The 21,933-nt window shown below is 34.4% G+C and overlaps 1 protein-coding gene across 3 annotated transcripts in view; it reads left to right on the top strand.

The window, feature by feature from the left end:
* The window catches only part of LOC131045463 (uncharacterized), a 285,469-nt gene that overhangs the window by 7,305 nt on the left and 256,231 nt on the right, over positions 1–21,933 (top strand). For all 3 annotated transcript variants that reach the window (XM_059218424.1, XM_059218422.1, XM_059218423.1), the window contains exons 3-5: positions 12,804–12,899; positions 14,623–14,692; positions 18,095–18,228. In XM_059218424.1, coding sequence (XP_059074407.1) covers positions 12,804–12,899; positions 14,623–14,692; positions 18,095–18,228 — 300 coding nt within the window. The remainder of the gene's footprint in view (positions 1–12,803; positions 12,900–14,622; positions 14,693–18,094; positions 18,229–21,933) is intronic.

The raw sequence follows: 21,933 nt of genomic DNA on the forward strand, positions 1-21,933 counted from the left end.
TGTACAGTCTGGTAACATGACTACTGTTCAATCCATCTCTATGTATCCTGTGAAAATAATCAGCGACTCTTTTGCTGCACATTTTCACCCTTTTAAAGTTGGACAAAATTATCTTGATGAGAATAATATTTCAGTGGCTATAGTCTCATCTGCATTTAGTGATCAATTGGGTGAAGCCTTTTCAGACTGTAGTATATTGTCAAATGGGATTCCTTGTGTGTTTGGTGCTCAGCTTCAGTTCATTAATTTTTATGGCCTTTGGTGAAGGGATTCTCTTTACATTGGCAGGTTTTCTAGATCTGTTGGTTCTACTAATATCTTTGTGTACTTCAAAGTTTTCTTTGTCAGTTTTTTTTTCTTCTCCCAGCTGAAATAAGCATTGCAGATCTTTGGCCACCTTTCATTATGGAACACGCACTAGTTGTGGGCAATCAAGTTATGATGAGGCTATTTTGGCTACTAGTTGGAAGCATCAACAATCAGATTCTCCTTCACCTACAGTGCAGTCACAAGTTTTGCAGGTGCTACCTAATGTTATTTGATGCTTGTTTTCTTTATTGTCTAGAAGACAATTTTATTTTAGGGGGTTGTTGTTGTCAACAAACAATATCCTTATTATGTTTTGTTAACTTGGTTGTATTGGACCATGTTTCAATTATTTGTTAGATTTTGGGTAGTTATAGGAGACATAGTTTTGTTCTCATGGCAACTGGTGAGTCCTTTAAATGACCTTAGCATAGTCAAGCAAAATAGTCTGGTCCTGGGTTGATCATCTCTAGTGTACTTCTTTAACAATTTAATGGGTTAATTAAGATATATTTTTATTCCTCTCTTAGGTATTCATCATTACTATTTTTTATTAGTTCAAGTATTAGTTTTTTCAGATGGAAGATCAAATAATATAATAACACAAGGCATTGATTGATTCATGAAAACATAACGGGGAATGAATAGTGGCACTTACCCAGCTATGGTATCTCTTGAGCCAATTTTGTAGGTATTTTTAACAAGTGAAACATAAGTGATATCCAATGCATCTGTACATAACAAAATCAGTCATAACTTGCCAAGATCCATCGCCAAAAGAGTACATTGCTAAATGCAACACATACATAACAAATCAGTCGCAAACATACATTCAATCTTACCAAAAATGAAGAGCAACGATACCCTCATGCATAATAAATATCAGCCCAAAATTTATACAAATTTTCATCTAACGGGTGCAGCACTAGATGCATTTCTATGAATAATAATCATTCTCAACATGCAACTGTACACACCAAAATGAGAGCAGCACCAAGTACATCAATTTGTCCAAATTACAAATTATTGATTCATACCCAAATACCCAGCACATCCATGGCTTATCAGCAAATACCTACTTCATACAATTGTTAAAATGAAATAGTTTGACTAAAAGTTTTTATGGTTTCCCATGCATTGAAAGTACAACAATAAGTTTAGAATGGTGGAAAATAAAATAAAGAGAAGAGATCTGTACATGACACGATTAGTGTTGTTTTGTAACTAGTTTGGAAAATATTTATAATGGATTCGAATTGCCAAAGGCAACATTCGAATCCATTAGGATTAAATAGGGTTGGGCCCTATCTCAATCTAATATGTAAAACAAATAGGGCTGGGCCCTATTCCAATGTTGTTCGGATCATTATAGGGCTGGGCCCTACTTCCCTTATATTCCTAACATATAATGTTCAAAACGCATGGACCTATTTACCAAACGTGTGGGCTAACGTGTGGACCCATCCTCATTATGTGGCGTGTGAATTAAAGTGAGTTTAGGCGCCAAAATGTATTGGGCCGACCCTATATGCATTCCCTCTACCTTGTATAAATACAGATTCATTTTGGAAGGAAACTATTCAAGCAAGTTCACAATATACTTCTGCTCCAAAAGTGCGATTCAGATCTGCTCTAGGTGCGAAATCTCCAGCTGTGCAAATTATCCTTGAAGGTCTGCAAACTCAGTTAGGAGTCAGCGAATTGTCATTGTATGGTGCGAATTACATCTGCTGGGTGAAATCCATCTGCTTTGCATCTATTGTATGAAGACAGTGAACATCATTGATGGGCAACACAGTATATCATCATAGAAGCACAGTGAACCATCATCGAAGGAAAGCGAATTCATTGTCTTGTGATTTCCTTGCATCCGAAGGACTGAGATAAGTCGGTTTCTATCTATTGTCATCTGCTGCTATTGTGCCTTATCTGGGTCAGACTTGTAACTATAATTTCTGTCTATTATAATCAGATCTGAAGATCTGTTATAGCTGGGTTTTTTTTCCTCCAAGGGGGAGGTTTTCCCAGGGTAGTCTTGTGTTGTGTGCATCTCTATTTATGTGCCTTGATTCTTGTGACTCTGCATTATTATTTCCTGCTCATTATTGTTAATCTGATCACGAAAACTAACAATTAGAATATATCCGATCTCTCAAATCTTCCAATGATCAACTACCCACTTTCTAGAGGTGATATAAATAAATTATTTAAGTTGTAATACACTGATTCCCAAAGAATATGTGCAGCAATACATTTAGAGCAGCTCTCATGCAAATAAAATATTAGGGTTTAGCCCAAGGCTTACCTGAAAACAAGATTTTTGGCAAGTGATTCAACCATACATATCAAGCTTGTTGCAAGGAATGAAGGAGAATATTCATACCCTTTTCATGCTCAACATTAAACCACTTATTTTTTTAAATTCTTCAAAAATTCCAAGATTTCAAGAAGCTTAAAGCAAACAATAATCAGATATGGTAGCTAAATATCTCTGCACACAACAGGTTTTGGAAAGAAATTACAAAGCCCTTTGTACCCATCACACCCAAATCACAACAATCTTTTATCATTTTTTCCCCCATTTTTACTATACATTTTCTTTTCAAAAGACCCGAGTACAATATTATCCAGAGAGGCAACAAACTGTAGCTGGAAAATAGAAAAAGGAATGTTTTTTGCGCACTTAAAATTCAGCACGATCATGGTAAGCTAATATGCTATGATCACATATTTCGGATCACAGTTGAGTTCAATTTGGATGGATTTGTTTTTTTTTGGTCAAGTGTGATTCATAAATGAAAAATTGTTGTTAGTTAGAAGATTTTCTATGAACTTTGGAATTGTGTCATATTTGCTCATAATTTGGCAGTTTTTCAAAGATCCTTCATGAGCATCATCTAGGACTAGATCACATATGAATCATTGTTGCCTGATATGTGAAACAAAAATTAGTCAATTGGTCAGACATGATTCTGCACAGGTGAGTTCAATTTGGATAAATCTGTTTTTGTTTGGTGAAACATGACTCGTGAAAATTGTTGTTAGGCTACGTTGACCATCTCCGTTTGGGCCCGGGTTTGGGTTTGGGTTCGTTCAATTTTTTTTGGGGGAATTTGGGTTCATCAGTACAAAAGCATATAAAAAAAATATATATATACATGTATGCAGCAGTAGTTAAGTTAAAAAATACACCACTATGCTGATTGTCAAATAACATAGGAAAATACACCACCATATTAATAGTCAAAACTCGATTTTCATGATGTATATTAAAGTTGTAGTTCAAATAATGTAGCAAAATAGTAAATACACCACCATATGAATGTTTTAGTTCAAAAATAATAATGTCAGGTGTCAACAATCAGTCATCATTGATCAAATATCATACGGGTCATCAAAAATAACATCATGATCCTCCATATGATGTGGTAAATTAGAACAAATAGGAATAGTGCCACTGGCACTAGCATTGTCAGCGGTACTAGTATACTCAGTCTCATGATCACTAGGTAGCTCATGGTCATCATCAGCTCCAACTGCAGCAAGGCGGGAGACTGAATCGTCCAACTCGGCATGCTCTGGATCAATATTCCATTGCTTTGTCTTCCCTTGTTTGTAGGCATTTTCTGTGTGTCAGGAGCTGCAAGTTTGAATGTACAAAGATCAAGTCCTCCACCCTTTTGGAGTGTAGTCTATTGCGCTTTATTGAGTGGATGAAGGAGTATGTGCTCCAATTCCTCTTAGATGAAGATGAACTTGTAACCTCTCAAGATTTTGAAATTAGAGAGTTAAGAGTTATAAATAAAATAAAATTATAAGCAAGATAGAAGTTTTTTTTAATAACTAAGAACAAACTTGTGATAAATTCCTAGGTTACCGGTACGTCTGGGTTTTCCCCCAAATCCGGATGCGATTTGTCTGGGATTCGGATTCGAAGTGGAATCCTTGTGGAATCGAACAGGGTTCCTCCATTTTGATCGTGAAACGTATCCGCGTTTTTACCCATGCATACCGACGAATCCAATGTCGATGTGGCGTATTTCTCACGTTTTTTCGACAAATCTGCTTCAAGCGCGAATTTCGAGAGTTTTTTTGTTGACTTTTGCAGAAGGGAAATGGGTCATTTAAACCCTAAAACAAAATAAGAAGACGTATTTTTTATTTCGCTTCCGCGACGGCACGAGCAGACAGAAAACACAGGTCTTTGTTTGTCTTCGGCGACGACACACAGGTCTTCGGCGGCGGCACACAGGTCTTCGGCGGCGGCACACAGGTCTTCGGCACACAGGTCTTCGGCGACGGCTCACGACAGACAAGCAACATGAGGGCTCGCGGTAGACAGACGACGCTCACGGCTCGCGTGAGGGCTCACGGACAGGCGACGTTCACGGCTCACGGACAGGCAACGCGAGGGCGACGACAGGCTCAGGTATGAAGGTTTTTTATTTCTTTCAAAATAATTGTATAGTTTGTTTATTAATTTTAGAATATATAGTTTGTTTATTAATTTTTAGTAGTTTGTTTATTAATTTTTAATAGTTTGTTTAAGTTTATTTGTTAATTAATGATAAAAAATTTAATTTATATAAATTATTAAATAATAAATGTTAAATATTTAAATTCCATTTAATGGGAAAATGAAATTATTCATAATGTTTAAGTAAACATATATACGATAATACTATTTTTACAAATTTTTAAATTACAAAATTGAAAATAGTTAAAATATTCATATTTATAATTTAAAATAATAATAATACAAATTAAAATTAAATATCAAATATGATATTTAATTTTAATTTGTATTATTATTATTTTAAATTATAAATATGAATATTTTAACTATTGTGTAATTTAGAAGTTTGTAAATATATTAATATCGTTATAGGTTACTTTCATAATTATTAATAATTTCACTTTCACTTTAAATTAAATTTAAATGTTTAACATTTATAATTTTATTATTTATATAAAATTAAATTTACTGTTAAATATTTAAATTTTAATAATTATTGTTTAACTTGTTGTAGATAGCATAATGGCAACGACTGCTAGCTCAATTCCTCAACGAACTTTCAAAACCGACCCAAATTCACCTTTATGGAAATATGTCAAAATAACAGACCAAGTAAAAGGTGGTGGAACATTTAATTGGATATGCAACTTTTGTAGTGTGAAAAAAACTAGCTCCTACAGCCGTGTCAAAGCCCATTTTTGTGCCATTCCCCAACAAGGAATCAAACCATGTCCAGGAAGGGATGGAAATGGGTTGCCACCTCAACAAATAGCAGGATTTATTAGAGAGCAAGAGGAAGCAGATGCAAGAGTTGGTAATGCCTCAAACCATCCTTTGTTGAAAGGAAGAGGAAGTAGATCAAAGAGGCCCCCTACTTCTCCATCTCAGAGTAATTTTCCTTATATCGTGGTACAGAGCCACCCATTCTTAGGCATAATTGATGAAGAAGAACCTGTTATTGTGAAGAGAAGCAGGGGACCATTAGAGAGAGCATTTAAAAATGATGCTAGAGAGATTGCAGATCAATTCGTTGGAAGATGTCTATATGCAAATGGTTTGTCATTTAATGTGGTATGATCACCATATTGGTAGGATATGTTGAGAGAGGTAAATGAGGCTCCACAAGGGTACACAGGGCCAGGTTATGAGAAGGTGCGTAGCACCTTACTAGCAAAGGAGGTAAAAAACTTAGAAAATGCATTGGCTCCCATTAGAAATTCATGGAAACAAACAGGGGTGTCCATCATTTCTGATGGATGGAAGGATACCAAAAATCGACCATTAATTAATGTAATTGCAGTTTGTCCTAAAGGGGCAATGTTTCTGAAAGCCGTGGATTGTGAGGGACAGGTGAAGGATGCACAATTTATTGCTAACATCCTTATACAATGCATTCAAGATGTGGGACTTCAAAATGTTGTCCAAGTAATAATAGACAATGCAAAGAATTGTAGAGCTGCAGGTATGTTGATTGAGACACGGTTTGAACACATATATTGGACACCTTGTGCTGTCCACTCTCTCAACCTCATGCTACAAAAGATGGGCAGGAAAATAAATTGGATCAAACAAATTTATGCTGAGGCTGAAGAGATCCAAATGTTCATCACAAACCATAGCATGTCACAGGCCATTTTCAGATCATTTTCAAAGTTGGAGTTGCTAAAGGTAATTGAAACACTTCAATTTCTAAAATCTACATTTCACTTTAGTAATCCTTAATTTATTTTTTAAATTTGATCATGTCTTCTTTGTATTCTAATTTTATTTTTATTTTTTTGAATAGGTTGCCGAGACTCGATTTGCATCCAACCCAATCATCTTGAGGCGACTTGTGAAGGTGCGGGAGCCACTTGCTAGCATGGTAATTAGTCAAAGTTGGTCCCTATGGAGGCAATCCAATATTGAAAGGGCAACAAATGTAAAACACATGATCCTAGATGACACTTGGTGGGATCGGGTGGAATATCTTTTGAGTTTCACTGAGCCCATCATGAGTATGATCCATTATACTGACACGGATCACCCATGTTTGGGAGAGGTATATGATGGCATTGACTCGATGATTGAGGAAATGAAAATCATCATCAATGCAAAAGAGCAAGATCCCGAAGAAACTTTCTTCAAAGAGGTTCAATCTATTTGTGTTGAGCGGTGGAACAAAATGACCACCCCACTACATCTTCTTGCATTTGCATTGACTCCCAAATTTTATAGTGATGAAATGCTTGCTAAGCCATCAAGGGTACCACCATATAGAGATTCAGAAGTTAGTGAAGGGTGTACGACAACACTTACTAAACTCTTCCCTGATTCTGAAATGGAGGATTTAATGTCAAGTGAGTTTGCTGATTTTGTAGCCTCCAACGGTCAAAGTGTTGCCGCTCTCCGTGACAAGTATAAGAAGGATGCTCATGCTTGGTGGTACCTTAATGGCCATACATCACCAAACCTTCAAACTCTTGCAATCTAACTTTTATCGCAAGTGAGTTTCTTAATTTTTATTGCTCTCTAAATTTATATTTTTTACTGTTGTCACCCTCTAACTTTGTGTCAATTATTCAATAGGTTGCTAGTTCCTCTTCATCTGAGCGAAATTGGAGCACATACTCCTTTATACACTCAGTGAAACGCAACCGATTGGCAGCAAGTAAGGTGGAAGAGTTAGTTTATGTGCATTCAAACTTGCGCCTTCTTACTCATAAACAAAAAGAGTACAAGGATGGGAGCACAAAGTTTTGGGATGTAGATCCAGAGCGAACTGATTTGGATTTTTCAGCTGCCACACAATCTTTACTTTCTGGGGAGTCCGATAGCCAATTTGCTGCTAGTGCAAGTGGCAGTGAGGCTGCATGTGGTTCCACTACTCTAGCGACATCATCTAATGTCAATGATGATGTTGATCTTGATCTTCCTAGTGACCCATATGATGCTAATTATTAATTGTGTTATTTTATTTTTGAACCAATGAACAATGAATTCGATATATCGATCATAACTGATTCAAATTTTGACAAATGGAAATTAGATAAGACTTCCAGTAAATTTGTTATATTTATATCATATATGATTGTTCCAAGTTTTGTTTAGCATATGGATGATATTTGGGATTCTAAATTTAATTTTTGTTTCTACTTTTTAGGCTGCATATATGTATATATTTATGATTTTTACATTTTTTTGTACAGACGTACCCAAATGTACCCAAACCCCCCCCCAAAATATTTGCCGTACCGGCGTATCGTACCCATGTACCCGTACCGGCAACTTAGATAAATTCTGATGGCAATAGGTTGTAGGTGCTAGTATGCTTCTCTATGGAATCACCACCAACTATGAGCATCAACCCTATGCTTGCCCAAAGAGCTTCAAGACCACAATCATTTGTCCTTGCAAAACTCATGAATTCAGCCCTCACTGCAGCACGTATGTCTTGATGAAAGAGTCTATGAAGGGCTGCCTTGTAGCGTTGAGTAAGTTTGGGATCTCTATGTGGGGCAACTCTTGTTCCAGTAAGGAGTTGTTGACTATAATTCTTAAGACCCAATGCAAAGGCAAGGATGAAATGGAGTGGTCATTTTGTCCCATCTCTTTACAATGATTTATTGTAGTTCTTTTAAGAATGTTTCTTTGTGATCTTGCTCTTTTTCATTTATGCTGACTTTTATCTTCTCAATCATTGAGTTGATGCCATCATATACCTCACCTAAACAAAGCCTATCCGTGTTAGTATAATGGATCATGCTCAATATAGGCTCATTGAAATTCAGGAGGTACTCAACATGATTCACCAAGAGTCATCTAGTATCATTTTCTTTATGTTTGCTGCCCTTGTAGTGCTAGATTGCCTCCATATGCTCGAATTAGGGCTGATTACTATGCCAGATAGTGCCTCATGAACCTTGACAAGTTGTTTCGACATAAGTGTGTTGGAGGCAAAACGGATCTCAGCAACCTATTTTAAAGTCAAAATAAGAAAATATCAAAATTAAAATTAAATTGAAAAGTTTACTAAAACTAATTATTATTTAACTAAATTTAAAATTAACTTAACTTTAATGACTCCAATCTCGAGAATTGTCTAAATATGCCTTGCGACATATGGTGGTTGGTGATAAACATTTGGATCTCCTAGGCATCAACATACACTTGTTTGATCCATTCAACTTTGTTGCCAATTTTTTGCAGCATTAGGTTGAGTGATTGGACAGCAGATGTTGTCCAAAAAATGTGTTGATAGCGCTCCTCAACCAATAACCCAACTGCCCTACAATTTTTGGCATTGTTTGTTACCACTTGAACAACAATTTGAGGGCCAACTTCCTCAATGGATTGGCAAAGAATATTTGCAATAAATGGACCATCCTTCACCTGTCCTTCGCAATCCACAACTCTAAAAAAAATGGCCCTTTAGGGGACACTGCAATAACATTGATCAACAAGCAATTTCTTGCATCTTTCCATCCATCAGATATGATGGAAACCCCTGTTTCGTCCCATGAATTGTTGATGGGCTTCAAGGAAGCCTGTACACGCTTCAGCTCTTTGTCCAATAAGGAAGTATGCACCTTTTGATATCCTGGGTCCTGAACCCCTTTGGAGCCTTATTAATTGATCTCACCATTTTTTGCCAATAAGGTGAGTGAACAACATTAAATGCCAATCCATTAGCATAGATGCATCTAGCTATGTATTTCTCAGCAATCTATCTACCCTCATTGTGAAATGATGATTCCAATGGTCCCTTTGCTTACAAGTTGTTCTTGAGGTATAGAGAAGAATGGATGGCCCTTAGTAGGTTCAAGATTGGAAGGTGATGGAGAGGCCTTCTATCCTTTCTTAGTATCGTGTAGATTATTTCCAAGCTGCTTAGTGTGCTTTTGTTTGCTCTTCAATATATGCCAATACTCGTGCCTCTGCAAGAAGGCCTTTACCTTTTGGCTTTCTTGGACGCAATTTGATGCCTTTTTGAGGGATAAAGCATAAATGTGCTTTCACTCAACTATATGAGCTCTTATATTGTTCTTTGCAATGAGAACAAATCCAAACAAAAGTTGCTCCACTTGGAAGTTGTTCTACATTTCCACATATTTCCAAAGGGGAGAGTGTGGGTCAGTTTTAAATTGGGGTTGGCTTCCAGCACTAGAAGCACTTGCCATTCTATAAGCAACATGGATAGGCACAAAGCCACAAACCAAAATGAAAAAATAATAGAAAACTAGAGAGTTCATTTCAATTTGTTAGAAAATGCAAGGAAAAATTAAAAAAAAAAATAAAAAAAAATCTATCTCTTTTGTTGAAATCTTCCTCTTCAATGTCTTTGAGAACAAATCAACACTTGCAACCGTGTAAGAGTAGCACAAGAACCAGCTACGGGCAAGCAACAATCAATCTTCTACTCTTCTTGAGCAATGGCAAGGAAAAAACAAAGTTCAGCAATGGAGCAAAATATATTTTTTCTTCCATTCTATTGTGCAAAAGTGAAATAGGTTTTACCTTTTTTGTGTTTTTAGAGGTCAAATCAGGGTTGGGGGGGTTGGAATTATATTTTTGGCAAAAAAAACACTTAAAAAAAACGTGAAAAAAAGCATTTTGGTCAAATTCTGACCGAGTTCCTTGAAAGACGGTGAAATTCTCCCTGGGTTTGCTTGGGTTCGGCAGGGCCAAACCTATAGGCTGTGGGAACCGGACCTGAACCCAGTTCTGGTTTGAATCGAATTGGGACCCGGGGGGTTCCTGTAATGTCCCCATTTGGGATTTCCCTTAATTTAATCCTGAGACAACCATTCAGACTTAAAGTGAGAACTGGAATATAAAATTGGCCCAAACTGAATACATTTTATTATGTTATTTAATTTAAATCTTTAAGAATAATTCAAAAGAATAGAACTTATCTTGATAGCTTTCCCGATTTATATACTTAAGAATAGTTCTTTTATATCATAAACTTCTGTTCTACCCCAAAGAGATCCAAACCAAGAACAAAGATGTTACTGCTTGTCACTTAATAACAGTACTGATCTGATCTGCTGTTCTTATTGAGTGCTTCCTATGCATTAAGAACATATATCTAAGATCTTCCTGCGATATAATAGTCTCATTGCCAACCCTCTTACAATTAGATGTATATGATGATTGTCTTTCCACACATATACCACCCCATTTTTTTTACCTTCTCTTCTTCTAACTGGAATAAGAAAATAAAATATATATATCCTCCCCAAAGTGTTCCCATTCGATCCATAATATATATCTTGTAACCTGAATGGTTGCATCTCTTGACTATAAAAGACATGTATTTCCCTAATCGTGACTCTTCACACAGATCACATCTGATAATGATTATTGTATTCCCTTAATCATGATCGATATCATCATTTAGATAGAAATCGATGATCCATACTTAATGATTATTAATTGAGAATTGACTATATACTTATCATTATCGTAGCTGTGTTTAAACACTTCATTATTATAACGATTCAAGTTGAGGATTCGTTGTTTGCCCTTAATCTTTAATAACTGCTTGGGTATTACGTTCTGGTTCGATTTGGTAGATGATGTTTTGTATTTGCCTTTATCATTAGTATCGTGCCAATTCATTATTATTGATGAATATAATAACTTTCATTGCTATCAATATATGCCTGAACCGAAAATGATCATATTTGATTCTTGGAAGCATTGTTATCACCGATTCTCCTTAATCATTATTTTGAGTCCTAATTGATCTTCATACTAGGTGTCGGTTTGCCTCCTTGTATGTAATAACTTAATTGCCATTCAATATAGAGTCGCTGTTCCCTTGGTAGACTCTTTCTTTATATACGATCTCTACATAGCTGATTGTATTGCCAAGTATGAAGATTATGTGTCAATATGATTGATGGTATTAATACCGTATTTGCCCTCACATAATATCAGAATCTCTTAAGAAATTATCGTAGACTATGGCCAACGGAATTGGCCCCCTTAAAACAGTATCTGTGTAGCGTATCTTTTGTATAATGGGTCGTTCATGAGTCTTAGGCATTACACCCCATCTTCCCTCTTTGCTACGTAGTTTCCCTTGTATGTTTTTGTTGCAAAGGCAGACAAATCTGACATGTGTCAGATTTGGTCTGCCATTGTGTTTCTTTAATAATTATTTAATAGTAATTAATATTGATTGCAAATTAATATTTTATTTAATAATTTATTATCATGGAGATAAATAGTATTTAATAATTTATTATTATAGATATAAATGGTTATTCATTATTCAATAATATATTGCTGATAGAAATAAATGGATGATTAATCAGTATTAAATAAGTGTATTGATATTAATTTAATTTTTATGTTTATTCTTTTGTATTTCAATTTTATTATCATTATTTATTATTATATTTCAAAGTGGGGGATATCACAGTTGCTTTGCAGGACCCAGCAACGTTCTACAAACTTTATAATTGCGTCAGATTTGCTCACAATTTAGCAGTCTTTCAAAGTTCCTACATGAGCATCATCCGTGGCCATATCACATCTGAGATTTTGTCTCCTCATACATGAAACAGAATATTGTCAATTCACCTTCTTGGCTTGTTGAATTCAACACAGCTATGCTAGAGTTAAACTTTCTGTTGCTTTTTCTTTTTTAGGGGATGATATAGTGTTGGTTTACAATTGTGACATGTTATTATTTCTGTCAAAATTGTGAGTATCATTCTTAGTAGATTTTGGCCCTAACGAGCTCTTTATATCATACTTTTTAGCCAGATCTGTCGTCTCTCCAAAAATGGTTTAGCACTTATATTTTTACTTCTGTTTTGATCTTTAGGTATTTTGTTTGCTGGGATGCTTCTTGATTGACACGAAAGATTGCTTACACTTAAAAGTCTAACTTGTTTCTGGCAATCTTTTTGTTTTGATTAAATGTAACTATGGTCTTTAATGCTTAGAAATTTGCTCACTGTTGTGGTCCATTTTGTTGTTTTTGCAGGCATTGGATGAAGTGCAGATGTATATCCTTGTGAGCAGGTCTCTTGAACTAGAGGCCCCATGTGTAACATATGAATTCGAATCTCTTTTTAAAAGGGTGAGTTCAAAAGTGTGCCTGGCTGATCACCCAGACCTGGTTTATAATTAATTTATTTTGAGAAGTTATCCGAAATTTTCTTAACTAAATCAGACTTTTGAAAAATTATTTGGAAATCATTGTGTTACAAAGTGGATGTAACACAATGATTTCCAGATAATTTTAGAAAATGAAAACCTGTGGAAAGAATTTCAGAAATCTAAATCTGAGTTTCTTTAATGGTAATTTTTTTTTCTCTTAATCTATTATTCAAAAAGATAGAGAGAACAAAATTTCTTATCAGCAGCATTACCTAAAAAACATTGGAATTATATGGTGGGTGAGAATTGAATGTAACAGACTGGTTTCCTTCTTGGTAGAATTGATTTTTCAAGTATAAAGTGAAAAAAAAAAATACAACTTACTGTTTATTGTTTAACTAGGAGTAATACAACTTACTGTTTAGTTTCTGTAAAATAGGGATATATTCTGAAGAAAGACAGTAAAATCAAGATACCTTAATGCATTTTTCAAGGAGTACGATTAACCCTATACCTATGTTAAAGCTAATGATGTTACATCTGCTATATTTCCTAGATAGGTAATTTTCAAGGTATCTGTCAAGTTTTTCGTAGATTAATGCATTACCATGCTTTATTTGCACGCATTGAAGAATTTTGGGGAGGGCCTGAAGCTTAAACACAATATTCTAGTAACACATGTTGCTGCATTCTTCTAAAAGAAAAATAAAATTTATTGGACTTAGATATTTGCTTCATATTCTAGAAGCCTTTGCTTGTTTTAAAGTAGTCAGTTGATTTTGATAGTCCATGGAGTACAATAAATTTGAATGGATTTAAATGCTCTAATTAGTACAAACCATAATGTAGATTTAAGTTTAATATAAAAGAAATGTTTATAATCTAGGAGTAATTTGGGGAGCTTATTACAACAACCAAAGTTCGAAACCTAATGAGAATGGCTCCCACAGTAAAGGTTCTAGTTCTAATGCACATTTGTATTCGGGACATTTTTGTTTGCAATTTGCTTTTATTATTTATATAGATTATCATATACATGAGGATCACCCTTATGGAAGTAATAGGAGCTGCTACCCTCTTGATAAGAAAAGTGATTGCATTTACCAGTATATGTATACGCTGTGAAATATCCCACCCTTATTCTGCCCTTTTCTTTCAGATTTGGTAGTTTGACAATTTGTCAAACAAGTGGCATGCAATCTGATTTCTGATGCCTAATGCATTTTTCTGAGTTGTAGTGTATGTATTTTGTCTGGTTTGTGATACAAATATAGTTGCCAAAGTATTGGAAATATTACAAACAACTTGTATAACAAATACATTATTGATGATAAACATTAGCAAATTACAGATTTGATCATACAATATATAAATGACATACCCGTTTAAGAGCTTCTTGGTTTAGGTATGAAGTATGATAATTATATAACATATGCGAAATGATTAGTGGATCATAAAAGCATGGACGTTATTGTTTTCAAAGAAAAGCATTAGTGATTCTGTGTTGTAGTTTAAAATTTTATATTAGACATCATTGAATTGGGAACTCATAAACAAATAAATTGAGGTAGGTAGTGAAGTGTTTAATAAGATTGAGATAAACTTAATTTGAAACAAAAATGATTCATTTACATTAGAATTGTACTCATTTGTAAAGATGAACTGTTAAAATGTTTGTATTTCAATGGTCTTTTTCTTTGCAGATTGCAATGCAGTATTTCTTGGAGCGACAATGCCTTCTAAAATGCAGTCATCAAGTCTTGGTGCATAGGTGTAAGTTGACATGTTTTCTTTACAGGTTTCTTTAGAAGCATCATTTATGCTTGTACTATTCCAATTTGTAATGATTTTATTTAAATTGGAATATTTTGACAAATTCATCTTATTCTATTATAAATAATGATTGTAGCTTTTCAAGGAATTTGTTGATAGCTGTCACGTTGATCTTAGCAGGGAGTTAATAAGTCCCTCGTTGTATTAGCTTTAAATTGCCTCTTGTATCGTATGCTATAGCATGCATTAATTTCAAAAGAAATTTTTATATTTCCAAAAATTACAATGATTTTTAATTGGTCCTGATGTTTTCAATTTAGGAAAACAATATTCACTTGTCATGGTCTACACATAATAAATAGATTCTAACACTTCTTATAAGTTTTATTTTCATAATATTATCAACATGTATATGCGCAGATCGTAAAATTACTCTTACAATGGTCTTTTTTATGATGTTTAGTAGTTTACTAAAAGCCATTGCTGAGGAAAAACAAAATCTTACTATTTATGTTGAAATATAAATGAAGACTTACAAATCATAGTAATATTGCTTAAATGAAACCAGAGTCTGTTGGGCAACCATGAAATGATTCTTGTGGATTACTTTGTAATGGAGTCTGTCTATTCATTAATTTTAGAAGCAAACTATGCTCCGGCTAACTACAGACTTTGATTTTTTTGCCATTTTCTTAGTAGATCCTACATCTGGTTACCTGATAGGTAGAAGGTTCATCTTAGCGTATAAGGTTTCTAATATTCTTTAATCTTAATGTTGTTTCTCCTGCATTGCCGTAGAGTAGTCTCAAATCTAGTGAACAGAAACTTTACCTGAATAAACATTGCTCTTAATTAATGTTTTTCTGAAATATTTGGAACTTCCTTATTCTTGTTGCGGCTTATTTCCTTTTCTTCTTGATATACTCTTGACAAAAAATGAAATTCAAAGGATTAATCTCAATCTAATTGTTTTTACACTTTGGCCTTTTCATTTCAGTGCACCTCTGTTGGTTTCCAGATTTGACTATCCACTTAGCATCTCATTAGTCTATAATCTGTCTTATTCCTGGGCTGTGACATTTATGATTTTCTTTGAGCTAAAATGTGCCAGATCATCATAGTCTATGTAAATATAATATTGAAAATTTTGTTGTCTAGAAGGAGCATTCTCATAATACAGGTGCTCATTTTAAAGATCTTGAGACTTGGATCCTTTGAGTTGTGATGTATGATATATATGTACCTTTCTCTAATAATAATCAATCTTCTTAAAGGCATGTTCTTATTGAACTTCCAGCACAAAACCGTGTATTCTTAATCCAGCAAGTCAAGAAACATTATTATATAAGGCAAGGCAAGGCTCGTACTCATCTGTCTTGTCAAAAAATATATGAAATATTGTTTTGAGAGGATTAAATGTATTGAACAAGGTTCGTACTCATCTGTCTTCTCAAAAAACATATTAAATATTGTTTTGAGAGGATTAAATGTATCGACTGTATTAAGCTCCTCTGTTAACTTCCAGTTGTTGTCATGTAAGGCATGATGGTTTTTGCATTAGGTTTGAGATCCAAACAATGACATAATTGTGCATTTCCATCTAATGTTTGTATCCTTTGTTCAATAATGACTGGAGTCTTGCCTGTTTTGAAAATCCTTCTGGGCAATGGGCATTATGTTTGACTTTCCTTTGCTTTTCAACAGCTTCTTTAAATGCTAGACATTGAAGAAGGAAGACTTCCCTTGTATGCATTTGTTAATTGGGAAATTGAAATTCCAATGCTGAAAACATGGAAAATACAATCTTACTTGGCAGCACACTGGCTTCATGGAAAAAGGAGAAGCATACAACCCCAAGGAAAACATAAAATAATGATATTTATTCAAGTACTGTCTTTGAATAAGTTAAATTTTTTTGGTAATGACAACTAAAAATGTCACACAGAAACTCATTCTTTGCAAGTTTTTGAATTGGCATTTTCAATCATCACAAGGAAAATGTTTAATGCAATTTTGAACAGACATTTGATTGCAAGCAAGCTTCTTATCATCTTGAATCAAGAAGAGATGCAGCCTGCATGAAGGCATGCGAAACCAAGAAAAAACACTCAGCACTTATAATATGTTGCAATGTATAATCTTTGCCATATTAGCATTCATGGCTGCAAAAATAAAAACCAGGGCTGAGAATCTGAAATGACTTGCAATTTTGTAAGGTTTATTTTGGGGTTTCATGAGCCAACAGGGAGCAATAATTAGTCTGGTCCACCATGCATCATTGCAAATGTCTAAGGAACCAGGATAATTATAATTTTTAATTTTGACAGCCGAAATGACCATCCATTTTAAAAATTAAAAGGAGTAGACATTATGCTTTAATACTAATGAGAGCTATTATTTGCTATCCAGATTCTAATGAATGTCGGTTATAGAACTATCCCATGTAATTCATTCAATCTATATAACTTAATCCCCAAATTAAGATTGACTGAATCTGCTCTTACCACTAAGCATGATTGGCTCTTACCACTAAGCATGATTGGTAAGCTTAGAACAAGAAGATGTTCAAATATCATTTTCATAACTTGTTAATGGGGTTTGCATGCATAAGGGAACTCATATCCCAATACATAGGCATGAGATTTCTCCCTAGCAATATGAATTCCATGACAAATTGGAAAAACTAGGAAACCATGACATCTACGAATCCTAATTAGGTTTTGAACATCTACACTTGTAAAATTGTAAAAAATAGGTTGACTGTAGCTTAAGCCTCCTAACCCCAGCTGGTAAGCCTTTGCCAAAGCAAAAGTTATATTGCAAATATTTGGTAACGATTTGACAGTTGAAACTTGGTATGAATGTAATAGTATCCTTGCATTTAGTGTGTCTTTGCCAGTTTGGTGGATTAATCTGTTCAAACCTTTTTCCTTTTCTTATTGTGAATTTTCCATTTTTAGATTTTCAAAATTATTTGTTTGAACCTGTTTTTTAAATTGTGACTTCAACGTTTTCAAGATACATGAAATTATTACGTTTCAAAATAGAAAAGGTGAAGAGTTGATGTTTTGAAATATAAATAGGTTATTATTGAAGTCATGTATTAGAAATGGCAAGGGAGAATAGTAACATGCCTAATTTGTAATAGCTTACTAATTTCTACTTTAATTGAAGGTCAGTTCCAAATTAGACGGTTCTTGCATGATTGGTGCTTCTTATATGGCCCATTTTTAATGTTTCAAAGCACTAATGTTTATTCTTCATCAAATTCTGTGTTCAGCTTAAGTAATTTGCAAATGCCTTGTTGAATATAAATAATATTGATATCATGCTTTTGGATGTTTTTAAATTGATGTTTTTAACTTGGATGGCTTGTTTTTCTTTTCTTCTATTTGTTTGCAGTGTCAGTTGAAAGCGGTTCCCCTGAACATGATGCAATAACAAAGGAAGTAAATGAATTACTAAATAGTGGATTGGAGGATAAGCTGTTAGCAGTTTTAAAGGAATTACTTTCATCTGAGAAACAATCTAGTTTGGTATTATTTTTTTCTTTAGGTTCTTAATGCTTGTTAGAAAGATAGATATTTGTTGTTTATTATGACCTACTATCGTCATCTGTGAACATTAATATGATATCATTCTTTCTTTCTTTAAGATGAGAAAAAAATGAATTCTTTCCGTGGCATGTAATCACTGTTTAGTTATTTAAAAAATTTGGTGCTGTTTGATTGCAGCACTTAAGTATCGGTGCCTTACATTTGTTTGACCTAGAAATTGAGTGAATCTCATGTCTTGATTCTTGTATGCTTGGTGATTGGTCGTGGGAACTATCAGACATCCTTGCTTGATTTATGTTAAAATCTGTAAAGGTCAAAATAGCATATGCTAGATAAGAAAATCCCACAAATTATATGGATTTTTGTCACAATGCATTTACTCTTTCATTTAATTAATTGTAGTCTTAATTTTAATGCCAAGGAGGAAATTGTTTAGTGTTTTTGGCCTGCACATGTTGGAGAGCATTGATGATTGGGTTGTACTTGTTCTGAATCCCAAATATGAGGTGGTAAGTGGGGGTTCAAAGGTAAGAATGAGGGTTAAGATTATTTTTCAAAGAAAGAAAGAAATAAATTATATTAATGTCCACATATGTCCAAAAATAGGTCAATGGGACTTGAGAGAAATCATACAAATGATCAGAGATGTCTGAAAGTCGGTCAATGGGACTTGAGTATACTAGTTTACAATTGAAAAATTCTAGGAATGGAAACCTAGAAAGGCACCACAAAGGCTAAGAAAAAAAGACACAAATACAAGCGATAAGGGGCCACCAACACAAGTAGTTGAGAAAACTAGTATAAATAGCCAAGATGGGGGAACAAGAACCCTGAAGAGCAAATGTTGAGGAAAATACTAGATCATCTATTATCACTCTCTGGGCCATAAATGGTGAAGTTGTTGGTGCCATCATCAATCACTGTGAAGGGACTGATACAAGATCTGATAATACTGATTGTGGAGTGTTGAAGGTTGAGAGGGTTGAGTAAGATGGTCCCCATAGGATTGCATCTATCATCTAAGGCCAAAGTTAGCCCTATATTAGTGAAAAAAAACTTGTAATATGCATTTGCCCCTATGTTGAAGGGTTGGTTGGAGAGGAGTGTAGCTATGCTGATGACGAGCTGAATCGTGCTGTTGGGAAGAAGTAGGACCGGGATGGTTTTGGGGGAACATGTTAAGGTAAAATCCGTGAGAGACAGTCTCATAGGTGTATCCTAAGTCACAAGGTTTGAATTTGAATTCGAGTTCGGCAACCATAAAATTTGGATGAAATTTGGCAATGGTAAAAATTCAGAAAAAATTCGAGATTAAATTCACCTAATATAAAGTTATTTATTTTTTTATATATAAGTAATATATACAATAAATTATTAAAGTAGTTTAAAATTGCTAAATTTGATATCATTGTAATAAGATAGACACAATTATAAAATATATTTAACAAAATATGTTTAATATTACACATAAAATTTATAATAGTTTAATCTTTTGAAAAAAACAAAATAAACTAGAAACATTATTATATATATATATATATTATAATAGGGAAAAAAAAAAATCCTAAACCAAAACCAAACAACACAAACGATAACTATATATTTAACTTTTCAATCAATAAAATATTTTTAATATTAAACATAGAGTAAGTATAAAATAAACCATCAACATTATAATACACATACGAAAGGAAAATGATTCCCAAAAAACCTAAAACGTAACCAAATAGCACAAACGAAGAATTAAACCTAAAAATGGCGACCACCTGAACACAGCGCTGGAGAAAATGACTGTATAAAGCCTTCGAGTCGAGCGTTGAAAAGATGAAGTTCTTCTTTTGATGACTGCAGACAGCTGAAAGGAATGGATTCGTGCAGAAAGAATGAAGTCGCATGAAGAAACAGAAAGGAATAGAGTCACATGGCACGGCAGAAATGCGGCTCAACTTTTTTCGTCCCTCCCTCAAACGATCAGCTCGCACAATTTTTTATCAATCACACTCATTCCTATGTGTTTATAGTGAAGTCGAGCAGCATTTCATTAAAAAATTAGTCAAAGACCATTAAAAATTGTGTTTCAAAACCCTAAAAAATGTTTTTGAAAATATTTTTTTAATAAAAATCTCATCCACGTTTTTGTACGAACATTAAGTCGAATTTCAACGAATTTTATCAAAATGTTTGAAGTTCGCCCAAATTCGAATTTCATGCATGAAATTCGGCGAACTATGTGACATAGGGTGTATCCACCCCTATAAGACAAGTAGCAATATCTAAAATCTGTCTAGAGTTGTTGGTCTACTTAATATGCGAGGAGGAGGAGGCAATCAACCTGGGGGCTCTGGAATCCCTAGAGATGCCATGTTAGGATTTGTTCTAAAGGGTGATGGCCTCCCAAAGGTAAAGGTCCAAACATTGTTGGTCCGGATATCTAAAGAAAGTAAAGAGATTGTTGATTGAGTTGCTGTATAGGAAGTAATATCTTCCCTATAACTCATAGTAAATGGGGCATGTAAAGATGAAGTCCTCCCTTGTCTCCACCTATTGAAGAGAGCAAAGATGGCAGATCTGGCCAAAGTGCATCATGTTGAAAACATATATAACTTTGTTTAGGCCCTAGGGGCTTTACACAAAAGAGAAAATCACATTTCAAGTGTTATGGGTGTTTTCAACAGCCTATTATGATCGAAGAATGTATATGCTGACGATTCTTGCCATATAAATATACGAAAATGTACAATGGTCCCCAGCCGCATCCGAGAAAAAAAAATTGTATCGCTAAATCTATGACATGTATCTTTGACAGGTTACCGAGGAACTGCATTTCAAATGGAGAAATTTTAGGTGGCATTATTCTTAAAAACCTTTTCAAGAAACTAAAGCAGTTTATATTGCACCATTTTGGCTATTGCACTGGCAAGAGATATTAATGGCTTGGTTTTGCCCTTATATGTTTTTTGGTGATGAGTCATTTTATATATTGACATATTGTTATATAATTGATGAAAGCTTTATGTCCAGAAGGAGCTTATGAATTGCCTGTCAGGAAGTCTTGACTCTCAACACTTCTTTGATTATTTATTTTTGTTGAAATATGTAGCTAGAATTGGATTCTAGTTTAAGTTATTTATGTAATCATGGGCGGCATCATGTAATTTGTGTAACTTGTAAAGCATTTAGGTCTGATCCTAAATGGGCGAACCCCTTGTGCAATTATGTAACTTGTAATTAGGGCCGACATATATGTAACTTGTAATTAGGGCCGACCTATATGTAACTTGTAATTAAAGGTCTGATCCTATTCTTGGCGCCAAAACTACAAGGCCGACTATGATCTATTGGAGGCATTAATTCATATATATACAAGATGATTTGTGATCATTCTAACATCAATACAATCAGCGAATTTCCTATCTCTGCAATCAGCAAATAACCGAGGGTTCCTGAATCTGTCTAAAGGCTGGCGAACTTGTATTCCAAGCTGAGCGAACATCCTTCAGTGCTGCCGAATGAAGTTACAATGACAGCGATCTGCATTTGAAGGATTGTCAAGGTCATAGCATTTTAGATAAGTCTACCCTAGCATGGGAATGTTGTAATTGTGCTACTGTGTTTGATTTAATATAAACTGAGATAATTGTTGCTGGGTTTTTCACCTCCAAGAGGGAGGTCCTCCTAGGGTAC

The sequence above is a fragment of the Cryptomeria japonica genome, chromosome 3 (genome assembly GCF_030272615.1).
Source record: "Cryptomeria japonica chromosome 3, Sugi_1.0, whole genome shotgun sequence".
In the NCBI taxonomy this organism is placed as follows: Eukaryota; Viridiplantae; Streptophyta; class Pinopsida; order Cupressales; family Cupressaceae; genus Cryptomeria; species Cryptomeria japonica.